Consider the following 20087-nt stretch of genomic DNA (forward strand, 5'->3'; position numbering starts at 1 on the left):
GATGCTGCATGGGGTGTCCCCTCTGCCCCCACCCCCGACGTTGGCGTCTGGTCCCCTGCCTGGGCTGGTCCTTTGTCAGGACTGACTGCCCCGCCTCCAGGACCCTCCTCATGCCCCTCCCGTCTCCCAGGCCAGGCTTGACGTCCTCCCGTGTTTCCAGTAGAGCCTGTTTTCTCCATCAGGGCCGTCTGTGTTTTTGTTGTTGTTTTTCTTTTTTTAACATTTTTATTGGAGTGTAGTTGATTTACAAGGTTGTGTTAGCTTCAGGTGTACGGCAAAGTGAATCAGTTTTACATATACATGTATCCACTCTTTTTTAGATTTTTTTTCCCATATAGGTCATTACGGAGTACTGAGTAGAGTTCCCTGTGCTCTACAGCAGGTCCTTATTAGTTATCTATTTTATGTATAGTAGTGTGTATATGTCAGTCCCAATCTCCCAATTTATCCCACTCCCCCTTACCCCCCAGTAATCATAAATTTGTTTTCTACATCTGTGACTTTATTTCAGTTTTGTAGATAAGTTCATTCGTAGCCTCTTTTTAGATGGCACATATAAGCGATATCATATGGTATTTGTCTCTGTCTGACTTCACTCAGTATGAGAAATCTCTGGGTCCATCCACGTTGCTGCAAATGGCATTATTTCAACACAGTGCCATTTGTGCCAGTGTTGTTTCACAGTGTTTGTCTGTTACTCTCCCCTGCTTGACTCCGCGTTCCTTCACGCAGGAACTGTTTTACACCGTCGCAGTCAAATCATGGAAAGAATAGGAAGACCCTGCCCTCTGCATCTATACAGATGCTTCCTGTGTCCCCTCCCAAGCGGCGTGTCCCTCACCTGCCCGGGTGTCCTTCCCTGCCCGGCACCTGTCCCCGTCCTGCAGTCCTGCTTCCGCCAGCGTTGTCTGCTCAGATCTGGGTCTCCATCAGAACCTGAGCTCCGGCCACACCCGAGTCAGGTTGGGTGGGCTTTGGGGGGTTCCTGTTTGTTCTCTCTCTGGTCTGGGGCTGGACTCTGCTCTCTGTACCCCAGGCCCTGGCTGGGTCCGAGCAGCCACACAGCCCAGGGCAGCGTCTCCCTTCAGATACATCAGCTGCACCAAATCCCTGCAAAGTCCTGCTACACCAGCGCCTGTCAGAATCCTTCCTTTGTAACGCAGATGCCATTTTTCATGATCGGCAGTTGGAAGATGGCCAAGTGGCCCACTTCTGAGCGCAGGGGGATGAGCTGCATGTGTGTTGCTGAGAGGAGGCTGACAAGCAGTGACCTTGCTCAGTGCCCCCCATCCGCCAGAACCACTTGAGATGTAACCAGTAGGCATCTGCACCCGAACCCTGGGGGCAGACGCCCTCTGGGGACAAGACTAGGGAGCAGGTGTAAAGCTTCCCAGGTGATGCTAATGAGGAGAATTAACTGATGCATCTCGGAAACAGGGATGGGTTAGATGGCACCACGTCCTGGTACAGGGAGAGACGACCTCTGGACAGCCAGGCCAGGCTGAAGGGCCAGGGACGCACCCTCACCTGGGAAAGGTGGGGACAACAGTCAGGAAGAAAAGTGTACAATTCAGTGGATCTTCATAAACTGAGCGCACCTGTGTTCCCTTCTCCCAGACAGGAGCTGGAGCAGCCCCGAAGCCCTCCACAGTCCCCTGCGGGTCAACCCCACTCTGTAGATAAGCGCTGCTGTTTGTATCACCACTGATTCCTTTCTCATGCTTTTGCACATTACGTAAATTACACCATATAACACATACTCCTGAGTAGCTATGTCTTCTCATCATCTACGTTGGGTCTTGAAAAATTATATGTTTGTCCAGTGGTGATTGCAGGTATGGAAAAAATAATACAGGGAAAGGAGCTGGGGCCACTGGGATCTAGATATGGATATTTTATTTTATTTTTAATACCTTTTAATTTTAAAATAGTTTAAAGCTCACAAGAAATAGCAAGATTAGTGCAGACAGAGCCTATGTGCCCTCCCAGTGATACTGTGGTAATGTAATAATACACTACATCACAATGTTACATTGATAAAGCCAGGAAATTGATGTTGGCACAATACTGTCTCATTGTCTGTACTCATTTGGTTATTAAAATACTGGCATATTACAGTTTGCAGAAATTGAGATTTACTTGAAAGCTAAAATGCACCAGAAGGAAAATCATCAGGAAGATTGGAAAGTGAGCTAGCTCAGATTTTGAGTCAACAAATCAGAGGTGAAACTTCACTTTATGTTCATCTGACAGGTGTCTGCTGAGTGCTTGCTGCGCACCCTTCTACACCATCCAGCACGTGCTATGGAGCCGTAGTGTTTGGGGACTTTTGTGCGTAATCTACTTTATTAAAGAGCCTGTTTGCTAAAAGGGGTCAAAGTTGATTTCTTATAACTTTGCGATAAATTACTTGTCCTCTAGCACAAAAGTCTGGCATGACTTTATTGCTCATAAAATTGAAAAGTAGTTTGAGTTTGGTGTCCATCCACGTCACTGTCTTTTAGGCTGATGTCCATTTCCTTTGCGTTAGAGGATGAATGTTGACCCCTGATAGTAACCGGCCAACGGGATGCAGAACTCGGGTGCGTGGGCCAGAGCCGGTACCGCAGACTCTGGGGACCACGTCTTCTGTTCAGATGACCTCTGACCTTTCTCTCCCTCTAGATTCTTCCAGTCCATTTCCCAAGTGTGAATCAACTCTGACTTACCCTCCCAGGGGCCACTCTGCCATTCGAGGTACAGTCACATCTTCCAAGGACGTAGATGTTGAAAAAGAGCAAGTGAGGGTGTTGGAAGGCAGAACTGGTGGAGACATTCTCGTGTTGTACAACCTTAGTAAGGGTTACAGAGGCTTCTTCAAGAGGGCCACCGCTGTGTCAGATATTAGCTTGGGCCTACACAGGGGAGAGGTAAGAGAGCTTCTCTTTGTACCTTTTCTGTTGCAAACCGGCGTCACTCTAATTGTCCATCTGTTCGTGTTAGTCTCAGGATATCCGAAATGGAAACTAAGAGCAGCTTCACATTTCAGGAATCTCTGCAGGGTCTAGGTGGAGAGTCGGTTGGCTCTTTCCCTAGTGAAAACTCTGCTGATTGAGTGATGGGGTTTTTTCTGTTTCATAATTTTTAAAATGTAAGTGATCGGGGAGTTTTAATTAGTTTGGCTTATGGGGTGACTCTATTGAGTGCAAATATTTTATAAATCCAATTAATTAAGGAAACCACTTCTAACTCCTGCTTGGACTTCAGTACTCTTTAAGTGGCCAATGAATCCCATCTAGTAATATGCTATTCTGGAAAGGTAGAAACACTCACACACTATAGCCATAGCTCAGAGTTGTTTTTCCATGAATGTGTGTGTCATTAATTCTAGTAGAAATGTTTAATCTGAACTGACAGAAGCCATACAAATTGTTCCCAACATGTGTTTAATGCATAAAGGGAAATCAGTTATGGAAATGATTACCTTTAATTAACTGTTAAAAAGAAAAAGAGTATCTCGCATTCACATTGTACCAAGCTTCTGAGAGATTCAAAGTATGTTATATCGTTATCTGATTGGCATCCATGCTCTACTTGTGAGCGGATCTGAGGTGAAGAGAAGCCAAGAGATGGGTCTGGATCCATCCAGGGACCCTTAGACCCTCACCGAGGTGTGTGGTCAAATGGGACAGAAGTTAAAGAAGTGGTTTGTGCAGTTGTTGGCTACTCAACTCTAAGACTAGCTATGTGATTTTTGCCATCTTATGGAAATGTTTTCTTACCCTTGCTTTAAAATATAAACTTCTGTCTTGCTACTACCTCTCCTTTAGTTTTAAACTAAAGTGCGAGAGAAAAACTTGGAAAACTTCCTATGAGAGATGCTCCAAGTCTCTGAAATGATCCAAGATGCATTTACCTTTGGGTTCTCTTCACTAGGCTGTTTATGAGCATCTGAGTTTAACGACTTAGATGTAAAGTCCTATGCAAGAGCCTGCAGAAGAGATGGGTGGCTAAGATGTGTCCCCGTCCCTCTAGGAATTAATAATCGGGTGGGAAATGGGAGATCACAAACATACACAGTGTTGCGTAACAGCAGGGCAAGGGTCAAAGGCACAGAGTGAATAGCCTCGGAGCTGTACGTCCAGAGAGGGGGCCTCGAAGGAGGAACGGGAGCACCGTGGGAGTGGGGAAGGCAGGGGGTGTACAGAGCTTTATGAAAAAGGACGGTTCAGATAAACTTAAGCCTAAGCCAGGAGGGTAGATAGAGTTCAGATAGGCTGATGGTTTGTACCTGGGATAGCAGCTCAGGTGTGGTCCGTGACACGAGTGACATGGGACAGGACGGGTCTGCAGCAGGATGGACCCCTATATCAGAGTGTGGGAGAGACCCAGTCAAGGTGGGGGAAGCATGAGTGTTGAAGCAGGTGGCACCTGGAGCTACAAAATCGGGTTCTGTGATAATCAGGTGGGCTTGGCCAGAAGAGACCCAGAACAGTCTCTTTTCCAGGGTTCAGGGAACCAGGAAGCCAGCTTAGGTCAGGAGACATCGGGAAACAAGTGTTCTGGAAGGAGATCAGTAAGAATGAAAACGTCTCAGCTTCCACCACAGAATCCCCAGCTAAGGATATCCAAAGGTTCAAGGTAGAGGCTGGGGCCGTGAAAGAGCGAGGCCATTGTTTCCTCCACGGAATGTAAGACAGAGTGAAGCAGATGTGACCTGGTGCTGAGCGAGAGTATGAGAATAGAGGGCCTTCTTGATTAGTGTCAGTGCTGGAGTGAGAGGAGAGAGCCAGAGAGACGGAGAGATTCAGAGACAGAGAGGAAGGCAGGGGAATAATAATGATAACGACGATGTGACTCCTAAAAAATATTGCGCTTACCAGAGGGACATAGTTGGGAGCCTGTTGGATGCACCCTGGATAGGACAGGAAATTTCAGCATAATTTGTGGTCGTTGGCCTTTACTTCTCATCCTCTTGAGTTTTCCAGACGTGAATTTGCTTACTCGTCTGTGAATTAACACTGAAATTACACCACTCAAATGCCACGGTGATTTCAGAAGTACTGCATGAGCTATAAAACGCGTTATACATTTATTTTATAATTGTAAAAGTCTACAAATAACACAAACCAAAAATATCAACTCAGAGTTGGGTGAAAGCAAGTGCTGTTTCCGATATAATTTTGATTTTACGGTTTGTTTGTTTTCTCCTCTCAGTGCTTTCGGCTTCTACAGGTGAACGGAGCTGGGAAAACCACCACATTCAAAATGCTGACCAGGGACCTGCCTCCGAGCTCGGGACACACCATCCTCAGGACTCCCATGGGGTAAGATTTAATCAGATTTAATTGTTTTGCTGCCTGTAGAGATAATCATCAAGGCCAGAGACCCCCAGCCTCCCTTCAGTCCTGTGCACTAAAGTCAGAGGAGATCATTTCCCTCCAATTTACTTTCCAATGACCACTCCTCACAAGGGGGAAAAGAGCCTCCAGATGGGAATGAAATGAACTTGACATTTCTGGCCAGAGGGTAGAGGAGGTGTTGGCAAAAGCTGCCCAGGGCTGACCCCTTCCAGGGGCGCTGGCTGCTCTGCCCCATGAACCCAGGTGAGCAAGGAGTAGTCAGGGGCTGGCTCTTCTTGCTTTGCCATCTGTTGGAGCTTCAGACACCCTCCCCCCAGTGCAGGGACCAGAAGGGGCATGGTGGTTTCATCGTTTCCCCACCCGGACCTCATCTTTCGGGCAGTACAGCAGTTTTCCAGCTAGTCTTCCAATAGCGTGCCCTTCGTGTGCGTCCCAATCCTATCACTGCTCCCAAATCCCGTCCTCTACCCCGCTCTTCTGATTCTCAGTCCTGTGTGATGACGTCCTGGCCTCTATCTTTCTGCTTTTCCTACTATAGTGAATTCATTGTAACTTGATAACAGATTTTAGAAATCTGTCGTTGAACTGACATAAAGAAAGAGACATGCCTTGTGCTACATTCTCTGAAGGTCATGATATAAATAGCCACCAAGTCCTCAGTGCTGGACTTGATTTCACAGTCTGTCTACCTGGGATCCTCGAGTTACTCCTAAGTAGACTTGGAAGTAATTTACTTGAGATTTTTCTTATATAGGTTCAAATACAATAATTGAAAAAAGTTCAAAAATATCATAATTGAAAAAAGTTCAAAAATATCATAATCATCCATTAATTAGCTGATTCTTGGCATCAACAAATAGTTTGTTGTCCATCTACGATGTGCCAGGCACCAGGAGGACAGAAATTGTTCCTGTGATCCTAAAACCCAGTGTTAATATTCGTATGTCTCCTACTAGTTTAATTTAAACATGCATAGATATCTGTGTGTATATATCTAATCTTATCTATTATCTGCGTGTGTGTGTGTATGTATGTGAAATGTAGGTGATTAAATATGTAGAGAAATGTGTATTTTAAAATCAGATACGATCATAAAGATCATTGTGTAGACTTCATTTACACTTATTGCATGAACATTTCATAATCCTCTTCAACAATATTTATTAAAAGATTTAATTTTTTAGAAGCCTGGTGGGCATGCCATTTCATTGTTAGATTAATTTGCATTTTCTTGATGACTCATGAACTTGACGGAGCGCTCTCCCCACATTTAGCTGTTGCCCGGGGTTTCTTTCTGACAGTCGACTGTCATGACCATTGTTCTTTTCTTATAAGGTTGTCTTTTTGTTACTCATTGTGTACGAGTTTTTAATACATTCAACTAGGAATTAATCCTTTGCGTGCTTTATATGTTTTAAGTATTAGCTTCAGTGGTACCTTGTATTTTAACTCTGTTTTAAAAGTTTGTGTGTGTAGAGGTTCTCAGTTTTGATAAGACTGATTTATTCTTTTTTTTTCCTTTGCTATTTCTTGCTTTTTGAGTCTCAGGAAATTCTCTTTCTAAAGTAATAAAACTATTCTCCATAGTTTCTTTTCAGAGGCTTCTATTCTGCATTCATGTTTCTAATTTATATGGAGTTTATAATTGAATATATGGTGTAATGGAAAAACAATCTGATTTTTTTTTTCTGATCCCGAATTCCAGTTTGCCTAAGGCCATTTTTACAGCTATGTGTCTTTTGTCTGTCAGTTGGAAGTATCTTCTGCTCTGTACTGAGTGCTCAGCCAGGCTGGGACTCAGCTTTACCATCTCCTGCTTCAGATGCATCCTGGTGGGTTGCACCACCTATCTGTCTTCCTGGTTTTTCATTTCCAGGACAGTCTGGATTACTTTGGGCCCTTTACGAGGTATTATTTTTAGAATCATTTTGGTAACCTGTATAAGAATGTCAAAATACTTGAATCTTGATTGGAATTGAATCAAATTTATTTTATAATTTGAAGAGATTTGCATCTCTATGATATTTTGTCTTCCTTATCCTTAAGTCTGGTAGTTACCCATTTATTCAGGTCATTTAAAAAGCATCAATTCAGTATGTTGCACTTTTCTTTATAGAATCCTTGCATATCTATCTTAGATTTATTCATCCTGATGAATTTGTCTTCATCAGGAGGTAATTCATGTCTTAATTGTTTATTTTTTGGGACTTTCTTCTTTGGTTTTTTCATGGCTAGAGAATTTGCTGGTTTACCTCGCGAGTGAGTTTATGTGATTTTACTCTCATTCTCTCTTTTGCTGTCACCTTCTGTGTATCAGTTTGCCGCTCTTTCCACTATTTACTCCCTAGATCTCTCGTCCAGGGCCAGGTCGTATGTTGAAAGTTTGGGGTTCCCGTCCTGCGGCCACAGGTGGATGGCCCATGTGAGTCCTTGCATCGCCAGATCCTGGTCTCACTCTGGGACCTGGCCTGGAAGATAAGCAGCCTCCACGTCACCTTCAGCCTCCTCCTCCCGGGAGAGGTGGGGCTCTAGACCCAGGTGTCACACACTAAGCTGGACTCTGGTCCCTCTGCATCCCTATACGAGTGCATTTAGTCCCCGTTACCTCGCAGGGGCCCGATTCCTAGCTGCTGTGTGTAATTCAGGTCAGAACGCAGTGACCAGTGGCTTCAGACCCTACGTCCTATACTTTCTTGTTTCTGATGCAAAGAAATATTTATTTTTGAGTGTGTTTTTCTATTCTACACGCTTGTTACAGAGCAGTGAATGAAGTAGATAAATATCTATTAGTCATTTCTTTTTAATTTAAGTATAGTTGATTTACAATGTGTTAGTTTCAGGTGTACAGCAAAGTGATTCAGTTATACGCATATATATATATATATATATATGTTTTTTCAGATTCTTTTCCCTTATAGTTTATTACAAACTATCGAGTATAGTTCCCTGGGCTATACAGCAGGACCTTGTTGTTTGTCTGTTTTATACATAGCTGTGTGTTTATGTTAACCCCAAACTCCTAATTTATGCCTCCACCACTTTCCCCTTTGGTAACCGTAAGTTTGTTATGTCTGTGGGTCTGTTTCTGTTTTGTATATAAGTTCATTTGAATCATTTTATTTTTTTAATGTGGAGAAAAAAGTGTAAAGCATCATGTTCACAATTCTCACTGGAATTTTAATTGATTTTATGTTGCATTTATAGATTAATTTGAAAAGAACTGGCATGTGAATGCTGTGTCTTCTTTTCTGCAAACGTTGTATATTTTTCATTCACTGAAATAAATCTAATTCCTTTTAAAAAGTATTTTAATCCATCTAGGATACAATGCTTATCCCAGTAATTCATGAAACATCTCCTTTTCCTCCTGTGGTAATGCCTCTGATCCCAGGTTCCTTTTTGCTTTCCCTAAAACCGTTGAAACAATGTTAAATAGCAGTGTATCTTATAACTCACTTATTTTTTTTCTTTTGGTTTCATTGAGATATAATTGACATAACAGTATAAAGTTATAAACGATATATGTTTAAGGAGTACAGCATAATGATCTGACTTACATACATCGTGGAATGATTATCACAAGTTTAGTGAACATTCAGCATTTTATTTAGGTATAAAATAAAAGAAAAAAACATATTTTCCTTGCGATGAGAACTCTTAGGAGGTATTCTCTAAACAACCTTCATATGTAACACACTGCAGTGTTAATTGTATTAATCGTGGTACATTACATGCCTAGTACTTATTTATTTACCTTATAACTGGAAGTTGTACCTTTTGACGGCCTTCACCCATTTCCCCTTCCCCCTATGCCCTCCTCTGCTAACCACAGATCTCATCTCTTTTTCTGTGAGTTTTTTTGTTTGTCTGAAGTATAATTGACCTGCAACACTGTGTTAGGTCCTGGTGCAAAATATAGTGATTTGATATTTCTATACATTACAACAGTATCACCATGATAAGTCTAGTTACCATCTGTCACCACACAAAGTTATTACGTTATTGTTGACTATATTCCCCACACATACATTTCATCCCTGTGACATGTTTATGTCACAAATAAAAATTTCTGATTATTGATCTGTCCTTATCTTTCTGTGGTATACTTTTTTTTTTTGCGGTACGTGGGCCTCTCACTGTTGTTGACTCTCCCGTTGCGGAGCACAGGCTCCGGACGCGCAGGCCCAGCTGCCATGGCTCACGGGCCCAGCCGCTCTGCGGCACGTGGGATCTTCCCGGACCGGGGCACGAACCCGTGTCCCCTGCATCAGCAGGCGGACTCTCAACCACTGCGCCACCAAGGAAGCCCTCTGTGGTATACTTTATTTTGTCATGGATTTAAATATTTTCTTATTTGCTAAATTTTATATAGCATTTTAAACTTACGATTCATCATGAAAATTAGTTTGTTGTTGAAAAATCTCATTTTAAATCCTTACTATTAGATTACTCCTGTTTTTAATTTTTGTTGTTATTTTGATAATTAGTTTCTAATAAACTTATTTACTTAATTAAAAATTTTAAACTACTTACATGGAGTTAGAACTATCATTATCTTAATAGTTATATTTTTTCTCTTCTCTGTGCCTGTATAACTTGTGATTTTTTTCCTATAAAAATGTCTTTGTACTTCCCAGACTTTGACTATTTTATTTTAAAAAGAATGAAAGATTGAATTTATTTAGCAATTCAATTTCTTTTTCAGTTTTTCAGCAATTCAAATTTTTTCAGACAAATTTATTAAATTTTGTCATTTTTATTAACCTCTCTACCGTGCTTTTCTCAATCTAGTTTTGTGGTTTTATTTCTAACTTCTTGATTTGAACGATTTTTAAAATCTTTTTTTCTTTAAATAAAGTATCAAATCATTGTCTATAAATATGATTCTTTGTACAGCTTTACTCTGACCCTAAACATTTAATGTGTGATATTATTGCTGTCATTATTCTATAAATAACATATATAATTTTCATTTTGTCTTTCCAAAATTTACATAGAAGAATATTTATACTTACTCAAAATCTTGTGTTTCTTGGTTTAATATATTTAAAAAAATTCTTAAAAAAATTTTTATTGACGTTATAGAAAAGAACATCTCAATGAATCTTCACAAAATGAAACCCTTTTGTAATCTGTGTCTCACTCAAGAAACAGCACAAGGCCCCTTAAATCCCTATCCAGTCATTTCTCCCCTTCAAAGGTAACTCCTATCCTGATTTTTTTAAATGTAGCTTAGTATATTTTTATAAGGCAAACTTTTATAACCAAGACTCAGGCCAAGACCCAGAACTCTGGCAGCTAACTGGGAAGCCAGTCAGCCTGCCCTGCCTCAACCACACCCCTGTACCAGAGGATCCTGTGCGGCTTTATCACCCCAGAGTGTCCCTGGGCATCAGCGTTTGACCTTGCTCATTTGTAAAGACCTCGTAGGACTTTCAGACCCTCAGTCTACAGGTCCCCTCTTCCTTTTTTTCTTTTCTTTATAGTCTACCTTTGATCCTGGGCCATTGGACTCGGAGACCTGCCTGTGAACTGTGCTAGTTGCATACAATCGCTGAGGTCTAACATGCTCTGTCCTGTTTCTTGCAAGTTGCAGCTGGATCCAGAGGTATAATCAGGCTTGAGGTCTATCCTTTGACATAAATAAGCAGGAGGTAATGTTTCTGTTTCTTTCTTTTTTTTTTTTTTTCCATCAAGAACCATCTGATATCTGGTCTTCACTCCTTTTTTGATGTCTAATGCCAAGGTTAATGCATTAATTCATTGGAGATTGCAAAATAGTAGTATTCTAACTCTTATCATTTTGTTTTCATTTACTAGCTGGAATAATTTTATAAGGAGTTGCTGTCACTACATTTTATTTCACTACCCAGAGGTATAGTTTATATAAAAAAGGACAGATAAACGCTTGTTTTTGTTTTCCTTTTTTATCTACTCAGTTTTCAAGATAATCAGTTGATTTCCAATCACCCTCAGAGGTGAAAAACTAGGAGTTGTTTGCTTGTTTGTTTTTGGTTGTATTATTCTGATAGATTTAAAATATATCAGAAGGTTACTTTGTGCTTCGTTATCCCTTTCACTTCTTAAGGGGGCATTTTCTTGCCTCTCCCCTTCCCCTCAGTCTGGTTTCGTCATCCTTGTACTAGGAATGATGATGGCTCAGACATGGAAGATTCAGCAAGGTCTCAATGTCCAGCAGCTGGCATGCACTCCTCACGTAAGGACTGTTCCCTTGCTTAGCTTCCGTGAGGACAGTCAGAGACCTGAAAGCATATCTGTCTTACTCCAAATTCTGCATGTTTGAACGTTGTGCTGTTGGCTCTTGTTTGTTTGTTTTAAATTTAAGTTTTATTTTATATTATAGGTGATTTATATGGTTCTTAACTGTTATAATCATTGCTATCTGTGGGCAGAGAATACAATTAAACTTCAGTGAGTCTATGACTATTGATAAAAAGTCAATATTTGGAACTAACTATGTTCAAGAACAGAAAATAGAGAGAACTGTTCAGTTGAGTGAGTGTATGAGCTCTGTGGGGTTGGGGTCGTAGATCCCAGCTACCACCCGGAAAGGGAACCATGCCACGTGCAGTTGAAGCTCTCTCAAGTGTTATGTTGCTGATTTTTCTCCGCAGTTTTTGCTGATTGTGTGGTGCATTTTCTTTCCCCTAATTTCTCTTTACAAGTACCTATGGACAAAAGGATCAGAATGTCAAAAGGAAACAAAAGTATATGGTTTATTTTTTCAGCCCTGGAAAGCTGTTTCTCTCCTTAATAATCCCATTCCATCATTTGTCAAGTAATTGGAAAATGAAATTCAAATAGCTGGTCTTGAAAGGAAGAATAAATTTACATCCCCATAATGGTCTGTAAGACCCTTATTATGCTACATGTCTGTGTAATTAGTTTACTTATAACTAGATCACTCTTGCATTAATTATATTTTTAACACTGATTATTTGTAATGTTAATTGCACGTTGGTATTCAAGGGACTAAATGGATGATTAGAACACAATGGAATTTTTAACTACTTAGAGAGTTGGTATGTATATTTCTGCCCAGGAACCTCATAACTTAACTGCTACCTAATTGAAACAACAGCAATTCAGTCATTTGTTAGCTTAGGGTTCCTTTTGTCTCTTGTTTGAGGACATGTTATTAATTTTTGTGACTGCTTATCCTCAAACCTGAGACTATGTCCTGACTATTCCAATTTGGTTTAAAGTGTCACGAGCTCCTGGTATAACGGTAGTGGTCACAAATTGGAAGACCACAGGCCAAACCCACCTGCCCTGTTGTTTGGCGAGCACAGTGTTAAAATGCTCACCAGCTCTGTGTTAGGGGCTTGGCTTTCTCAATATCACCTAATAATTGTAACAACTTTGGGAAAAGGCTGTTACCCTAATTTAGCAAATTGGGAATCTGAGATTCAGAGGATTGAGTGGAGCGCAGACTTCCAGGGAGGGGCAGAGGATTCGAACCCATGTTCACAACATACAAGTCACCGAACAACTGATAGTTGGGATTTAGGCCAATGATCGTGGCACTGGACTAACAGGAGGACTGAGGTGCTGACTCAGAGCCCAGCCGACCTGACTGGTCCCTCCTGAGAATGAGCTCGGAGGCTCATGAGATTTTGGAGGCTCCTCGGGGGGTGTAAAGCAGCTTTGGAACAAGGCCCTGTGCGTGTTGAACATGTTTGTAAGTGTCATATCCCATCAGCATTGTGGAGGCTGCATCAGTTTCTGCTGGTCCTACTGATTGATGATTATCCACAAGTAAATATTTACATGGTGGGAAAAAAAAGAAACAACCCCAAATCCTGTTTGCATTTTTCCTTTCATTTCACCTCTCTTATCTGTTCTTGATCCTAAGACCGACCTCCTTTTCCACACCCTAATTATTCTGATCTCAGTAATACCTTCTGATCCCAATAACTACATATATGTTTTTATATCTTAAATATATTATATATATTTATATATCATATACTTATGTATTAAATATATAGTATATGTTAAAATGTATATATTTAAATATTCCTCTCAGAAAGATATATACCAACACTTCTATCTTTCTCATAGATACACTTAAATTATAGTACTTATCTGAATATATACTCGTTATGAATTTTTTTGGTAAAACTCAGACACTTTTATTTGCACTTTAAAGAGTGAACAGGCTGCCCACAGAAATGGTTATGAAACTTGAAGTGTTTTATTTTGTACTTAAAAAGTGTAGGTCATTGATTCATCTTTATAAATAATTTCTCTGGTAACAGCAATTAACTTCTTTTAACCTCCCACTCAAAAACCTCACCACTTCATATATTCCATGTTACTAGTACCTTGGTAATAGTGTTACCAAATTTTCCTGAGACCAGTGTGTAATGTTTCTCATAGAAACCTAGAAATAATGCAAGTAAATATAAATATTCATTATTCAATGGGGAATTATTTCTGAACATTAATATAAAATTCTTAATATAAAATATGGATATATTTAAATGTGGAAGTTTTACATTTTTTTGTATGTGAAAATACTGAAATTTAAAGGCAAAAACAGTGATCAAAAAAGACAGAGAATAGAGAGACATAATATATAAAGTAGTTACAAAGTCAATTAAGCAATATTTAATGACAGTTAAGGTGAAAGATTAGAATGACCTGAAAATGCTCTATTACTAGATGAAGGTTAAACCACAGTTATTTTATAAGTGCCTATCTGAGGCCGCAAGAAAGAAAGGGAATCCTGGTTCTATAAAGGAAAAAGAAGCTCACAAAGTGGAGTGATAGCCTGGGCTGGTGCTGTGGCTGCCTGACAAAGGGGCAGAGCGACTGTGGGTCTGGGTATTGGAGGCTGAGGTTTTAAGGTCCCTGAAGGTGAAGAGATGAGGCTGCAGCTTTGCACAAGGGGAAACTTTGAACCGAAACCCTGTATAAATCTAGCATCACTGAAGGGCTGCATCCTCACTGGTGCAATGGGCTCTTGAAAAAATGGCAGAGAAAGATGATAAGAAAACTTGTTGGCTTCTATTGAGGCTCAGAGTTTTAAAGGCAAGGTCTCCCCTGGATTTTGAAACCCTGGGATTCTACCTCCTGTGAGGAGGGGAGTCTGAAGATGTGGCACATATATACAATGGAATATTACTCAGGCATAAAAAGAAAAAACTACTGTGGCCAAGGACCCTCATCTCTCCCTACCCAAGAATGTAACATAAAGAATGTAACATAAAAAAAAAAAATAAAACATGGTCCCCGTGGGCACCTGGAAGAAGAAAACACAAAACTTATTTGAAAGGAAGCTCCCACAACTTACACTTTATGGGAATTTCAATTTAAAAAAGAGAGTGCCACTAAAATGGAGTTTGCAATCAAACATTACAAAACTCACAGAAAGTTATCCACTGAGGATATACATTGATGGATATGACAAAGGGGAGAGTTGGCCTACTAAGAATCTAATACAATAGAAGTGCAACCTCACACAGAACGTACAACATGAAGGAAGCAACATGACATCATAAAAAAGAACAGATTTGAAAAAAACACCTTCTAGGATTGAAAAAGATGGTCATTGAAATCAAAAAGAAAACATAGTTCTTGTGTTGAAAACAAGTAATACCCAGCTTATGAAAAATATGTGAAAGAGATATTAAGAAAGATGAGGGATAGGAAGAGAAGATCCAACATGTGTTTAATCAGATTTGTGAACAATAGAACAGGGAGAATGGAATAAAGGCACCGTTGAAAGAAATAATAGCTAAGAATTTTTCAGTACTAATAAAAAAGATGACTCTTTAGGCTGAAAAGCATAACAGAGAAGAAGATATTCATACTTAGACATTTTATAGTAAAACTGCAGAATTCCAAAAACAGAGAAAAAAAGAGAGAAAACACAGATCATCGTAAGGGTGTGGAATTAGACTTGTCCCTGTTCAAAATAGTCATTACTAAGCACCCAGGGCTTCTAAGCTTAAATTTAAATAAATTAAATTAATTTTAAATTTAATTTCTTGGTAGCACTAGCAACATTTCAAGAGCTTACAAGTTTCTTCTGTTTCAGACGGCACAGATGCAGAACATTTCCGTGGTTGCAGGAATTTCTGTTGGAAAGTGAGGAATTACACCAAAGGCACCTCCTTAGCAGTAGGAATATACACAGAAATCATGGAATAATAGCATGGATGAAAAAGCTGGAATTTCTGGACAGGTCAACAGTCATTACATCTAGGTAGGGAATTATCAATTATTCGTATTTGTTCCTTATTCCTTCTTGTGTTTTTCAAATCTTGTATCATGATCACGTGTTAAATTGTCAGGTAATTAAATAAATAAGCAATAGGAAAACGCTTTTAAGACACAAGGCTTTCTCTTCACATTTCAGACCAGCATTTTTGGAGCCTGCTCTGCTTTAATATGTGCAAGTGGGATGGACTTTTTTTGGCCTTAGTTTCCTCCTGTCTTAAATGATCACTAACATAGAATTTGTGGGAGCAGTAAGTATTAAGTGCTGTAACACCATTAAATTGATCATATTATGGGTACAGCACTTAGGAATCGATAAACAGATTCCTCTGCTTCATTTAAGCTACTGCAATACCTATGTAAAATACATAGAGCTCCTTTATTGCTTATAAAAGCCTTATCTTCCTTTAGACTGACATGAATCCCAAATTAAAGTAGGTTAAATCATAACCACATCAGCTAGGAATGACATGAACATGCCTTTCTATTTTAAATTAAATGGCAATTTAACAACACCAATACAGCTAGGAAAACAATGAAGGAAATCCCTCTTTAATCTTACATTAAAGTTATTTTTATTCTCATAGTCTCAGTTTTGCAAAAGAAATCTATTTATCTAACTATACATATACATATGCATGCATACATAAATACATAGTTGCAATAATAGTATTATTTTGGAGCTGAGACTGTAATTTTTGTAATGAAAAATACCTTCAAGATGTAAAGGACTGCTGACCTTTCATAGAGAGTGTGCAGCGGGATTTATTATTTCTTGATATAGCTTTATCCTATGCCAACAAAATTGCTCTGTACGCCTGGCCTGATGTGCCACTATAATTGCCTCATCTTGGGTAATCTCCGTGTTTCATTACAAATCCATATTAGAAGAACTCTGAACGTCCCCTGGCAGAGCTGTGTCCTTAAGCATTTTGTTCATTAAGGTATAATGCTCACTGAAGAAGGACAGTGGAGGCAACCGCTTCCTTTCTCAGACACTGAATTACAAAAGCCTGCTGGAGGTCTCTATAAATTGAGAATATGTTTTTTTCTAAGGCTACTGTAACATAGAACCATATTTTCTTTAATAAATAGAATAGGCTGCTAGGGGTAGGGGGTGGTCGGAACAGCAGCTTCGGGTATTTGATTTTCATCCAGAGAGTTTTAAATGACCAAGACAATCACAGAGGAACTCTGCTGAAGACTCTGTAATAACCTAAAATGGGAAAAGAATTTTAAAAAGAATAGATACAGGTACGTGTGTAACTAATCACTGCTGTACACCTGAAACTAACACAACATTGTTAATCAACTGTGCTCCACTATAAAATAAAAAGTTAAAAAAGGTCACAAACTTACAGCTTATATATTGAGCTGTACGAGGGTTCAAATATGAGCTTCGAATATTAAACTCAGAGTTAGTCAACTGTCTGAGCTCACTCGCTCTCTGTAAACTGCCCCCCCTGCAACTGTGAACCCTTCTCCCCGCTGCTGGTCTCCCACCACATGGTGGCTGAGCCGGCCCCAGCATCCTGCGGGTTCTGTCTCTGCCCCTTCCTCAGCACTCTCTCTCTATGTTCCCCACAGGCCCCCTTCACCCGAGGAGCCCTGATTCCCCACCAATGTCAAGCACCAACAGGTCAGCAGACTCCCATTAGGACGGTAGGACTATCCCCAGCTCCGTCCTAGGACTGGACTTGAGCGTATCCCTGTTGAAATGCCCTGTCCCGTTGTGTCTCACCTTTTGTCGTCCGTTTATTGGAGGGTGAACTCCCTGATGAGTGTCGTTTTCCTCAATAAATGATCAACCCTTTCATTGTCCAGGTGGAGAAGCGGAGGCCAGGGAGGCGGGGAGACTTGCCTTAGTCGTAGAGTTTGAAGTGATACCCAGTGCCTATTCCCTCCCAGCTGCAGTTTGACATTTATGGAAATAAATTTTAAAAATTCTTTTTCTTTTCACAGTGGATATCACCACTGGTTGAATAACAGTATGTGTGTGTTTGCGTATGTGTGTAATATTACGCTATTATATATGTGATAGTTTGCTAGGACTGCTACAGCAAATTAACAGACAGGCAATAGAAATGTGGGTGGCTTATGCAATAGAATTTTATTTTCTCAGGGTTCTTTTTTTTTAAAAAAAATTATTGAAGTACTGTTGATTTACAATGTTAACTTGCTGTACAGCAAAAGTGACTCAGTTATACATACATATATATATATATATATATATATATATATTCTTTTTTCATATTCTTTTCCATTGTGGTTTATCACAGGGCATTGGATATAGTTCCCTGTGCTCTACAGTAGGACCTTGTTGTTTATCCATCCTGTATATAATGGTTTGCATCTGCTAACCCCAAACTCCCAGCCCTTCCCTCCCTATTTTCTCACGGTTCTGAAGATGAAAAGTCCAAGGTCAAGGTGTCAGCGGGTTGGGCTCTGCGGAGACCTCCCTCCGGGGCTTGCAGACGGCCCGCCCTCTTGCTGCGTTCTCACTCTGCCTGGGGCCTGTCTGTCTCTCTTCTTATAGGGACACCAGTCCTTCTGCTCCACACTTATGACCTCATTCGATCTTAGTTACTTCTCCAAGGGCCCATCCCCAGTGCAGTCGGCAATCCCATTCTGAGGCCCTGGGGGTTAGGATTTCACATTTTCTACGTGGAGACAAGTCATCGCTGCTCTGTGCCCCCAGCCGGCATCCCACAGGGCTTCACTCAGTCACGTGGCAGATGGGGATAAAAGAACCGTCCGTGGAGCTCTCTTCTCTCTGTCCTCCTCCTCCCTGGACCCACCATTCCCTCCTTCCCTCTTCTCCACTCACTTCTTCCTCTTTTCTGGAAAAGCTAAGGCGTTGAGTGTGCACCACACAGAAGCCACATCCACTGGGAACTGAACAGACGTTGCCCTTTCTCTCTTTCTGCTTCGATCTAATCACGGTGTGTTTCACACTGTCACTTTAGTGCAGGTAACGTTCATACACACTTCATCTTTCGTCTGCATCAAACCTGGCGGAATAAACCCAACACTCAAACGTCTTGCAGTGCAGTGGTGAAGGGCAAAGCCTTGGTCCGTGCCTGACCACAGTGCGTGGGCTCTACAGCAGAGCTGGGCAACCTTCTAGAACAGGGGCCCACACATGTCACTCTTCACACCCACCCTCTGCAGCAGGAGCACTGGAAATGCATTCTGAGAGAAAACAAATAATATAATTCTAAACACTTCTAAAGAACCACAAAATTAAGCCAACTAAACGCACACCACTTTTTTTGTTTAACATCCACATGGGAGCAGTTGACATTATCAACAGTCTGAATTCCCAGATATCCCTTTATGATTAGAGATGAGTTGATGTGATGAGATGATGAGATGAGATGATGTTAGTTAGTTTTTCCTTTCTAGTTATTCCAGTGGCTTGATCTCTACCTGGTGTGGTTGATTTTTGACCCTAGAGTAACGCACAGGAAGGCATAGTACTGACCTCCCCACCTAAGGAGGGATAGTCACACAAGATAAAATTCTAGTTCCTTGTTTGTTTATATCTAAATCCTTATGGATCTGTATCTTATTCAGGGTTAAAAGAGTGAGACAGAATTAAGATTTGAATTAAAAAAAAGGTTATCCACTTATTACCATACGCTTTATTCAACAGTCTGTCTTTATTGATTTGAAATGACCCACTTATTTAATACACTGTTAGATATGTTTATATGAACTTGATATGTTTATGTGCTTTTAATTTTGAACTTGTTTGCATTTTCTGGCACAAAGTCTACCCTATTTTTTAAGCTACGGTTTTATAACATGTTTTACTATCAAAGCCAGTCCCTTCATTGTTAGCCATGAGAATTTTCCTGTTGTGAAATCTACAGAGATAGAAACAGTTGTCAAAATATTGAAAAGATTGATGACGTTGAGTCTCCTCATTTAGGACTATCGTCACTAATAGTTTTCTAGCAGATTCCTCATTAAATTTTAATATAACTTATATATTTCATGTTCTGGATACTCCTCCACATTTCATTTTTTGTAATTTGATAGTGCCATGAATGGAACTTTCCTTCTCTTATATTTTTAATTGGTGAATGTTGACATACAAGGAAACTATCTTTTTTCAAGTTTTGACCAACCATTTTGTTAAATTATTCTATTTGATCTAATATTTTCTTAGTTGGGTATCTCCACTTTTTTGGTAGAGAAAAATATTACTTCTTAAGTTCTAATATTTATACCTCTATATATTTTTCATTGTTTTATTTAAACTAGAATTATGCTTAAACCTGCATTGGTAATAAGTATCTTTTACTAAGAACTCACTTTTTCTGAATTTTTTCAGAAAAAAATTTTCTGGATTTTTTTTCCAGAATTTTTTCTGGAATTTTTTTCAGGAATGAATGCTGATTTTATCTAAATCATGACTGTCAGTGATCTTGTTTTCATCCTTTGGACTATATTATTTTTTATATTTTTTAAGGAATACATATAGACAGTGGT

The 20087-nt window shown here is 40.0% G+C and overlaps 1 protein-coding gene across 1 annotated transcript in view; it reads left to right on the top strand.

The window, feature by feature from the left end:
* Positions 1 to 20087, top strand: part of ABCA13 (ATP binding cassette subfamily A member 13) — a 268906-nt gene that overhangs the window by 190834 nt on the left and 57985 nt on the right. The window contains 2 exon segments of the mRNA XM_024764386.1: positions 2717 to 2909; positions 5197 to 5306. Coding sequence (XP_024620154.1) covers positions 2717 to 2909; positions 5197 to 5306 — 303 coding nt within the window.

Source organism: Neophocaena asiaeorientalis, unplaced genomic scaffold (genome assembly GCF_003031525.2).
Source record: "Neophocaena asiaeorientalis asiaeorientalis breed wild unplaced genomic scaffold, Neophocaena_asiaeorientalis_V1.1 scaffold191, whole genome shotgun sequence".
NCBI lineage: Eukaryota > Metazoa > Chordata > Mammalia > Artiodactyla > Phocoenidae > Neophocaena > Neophocaena asiaeorientalis.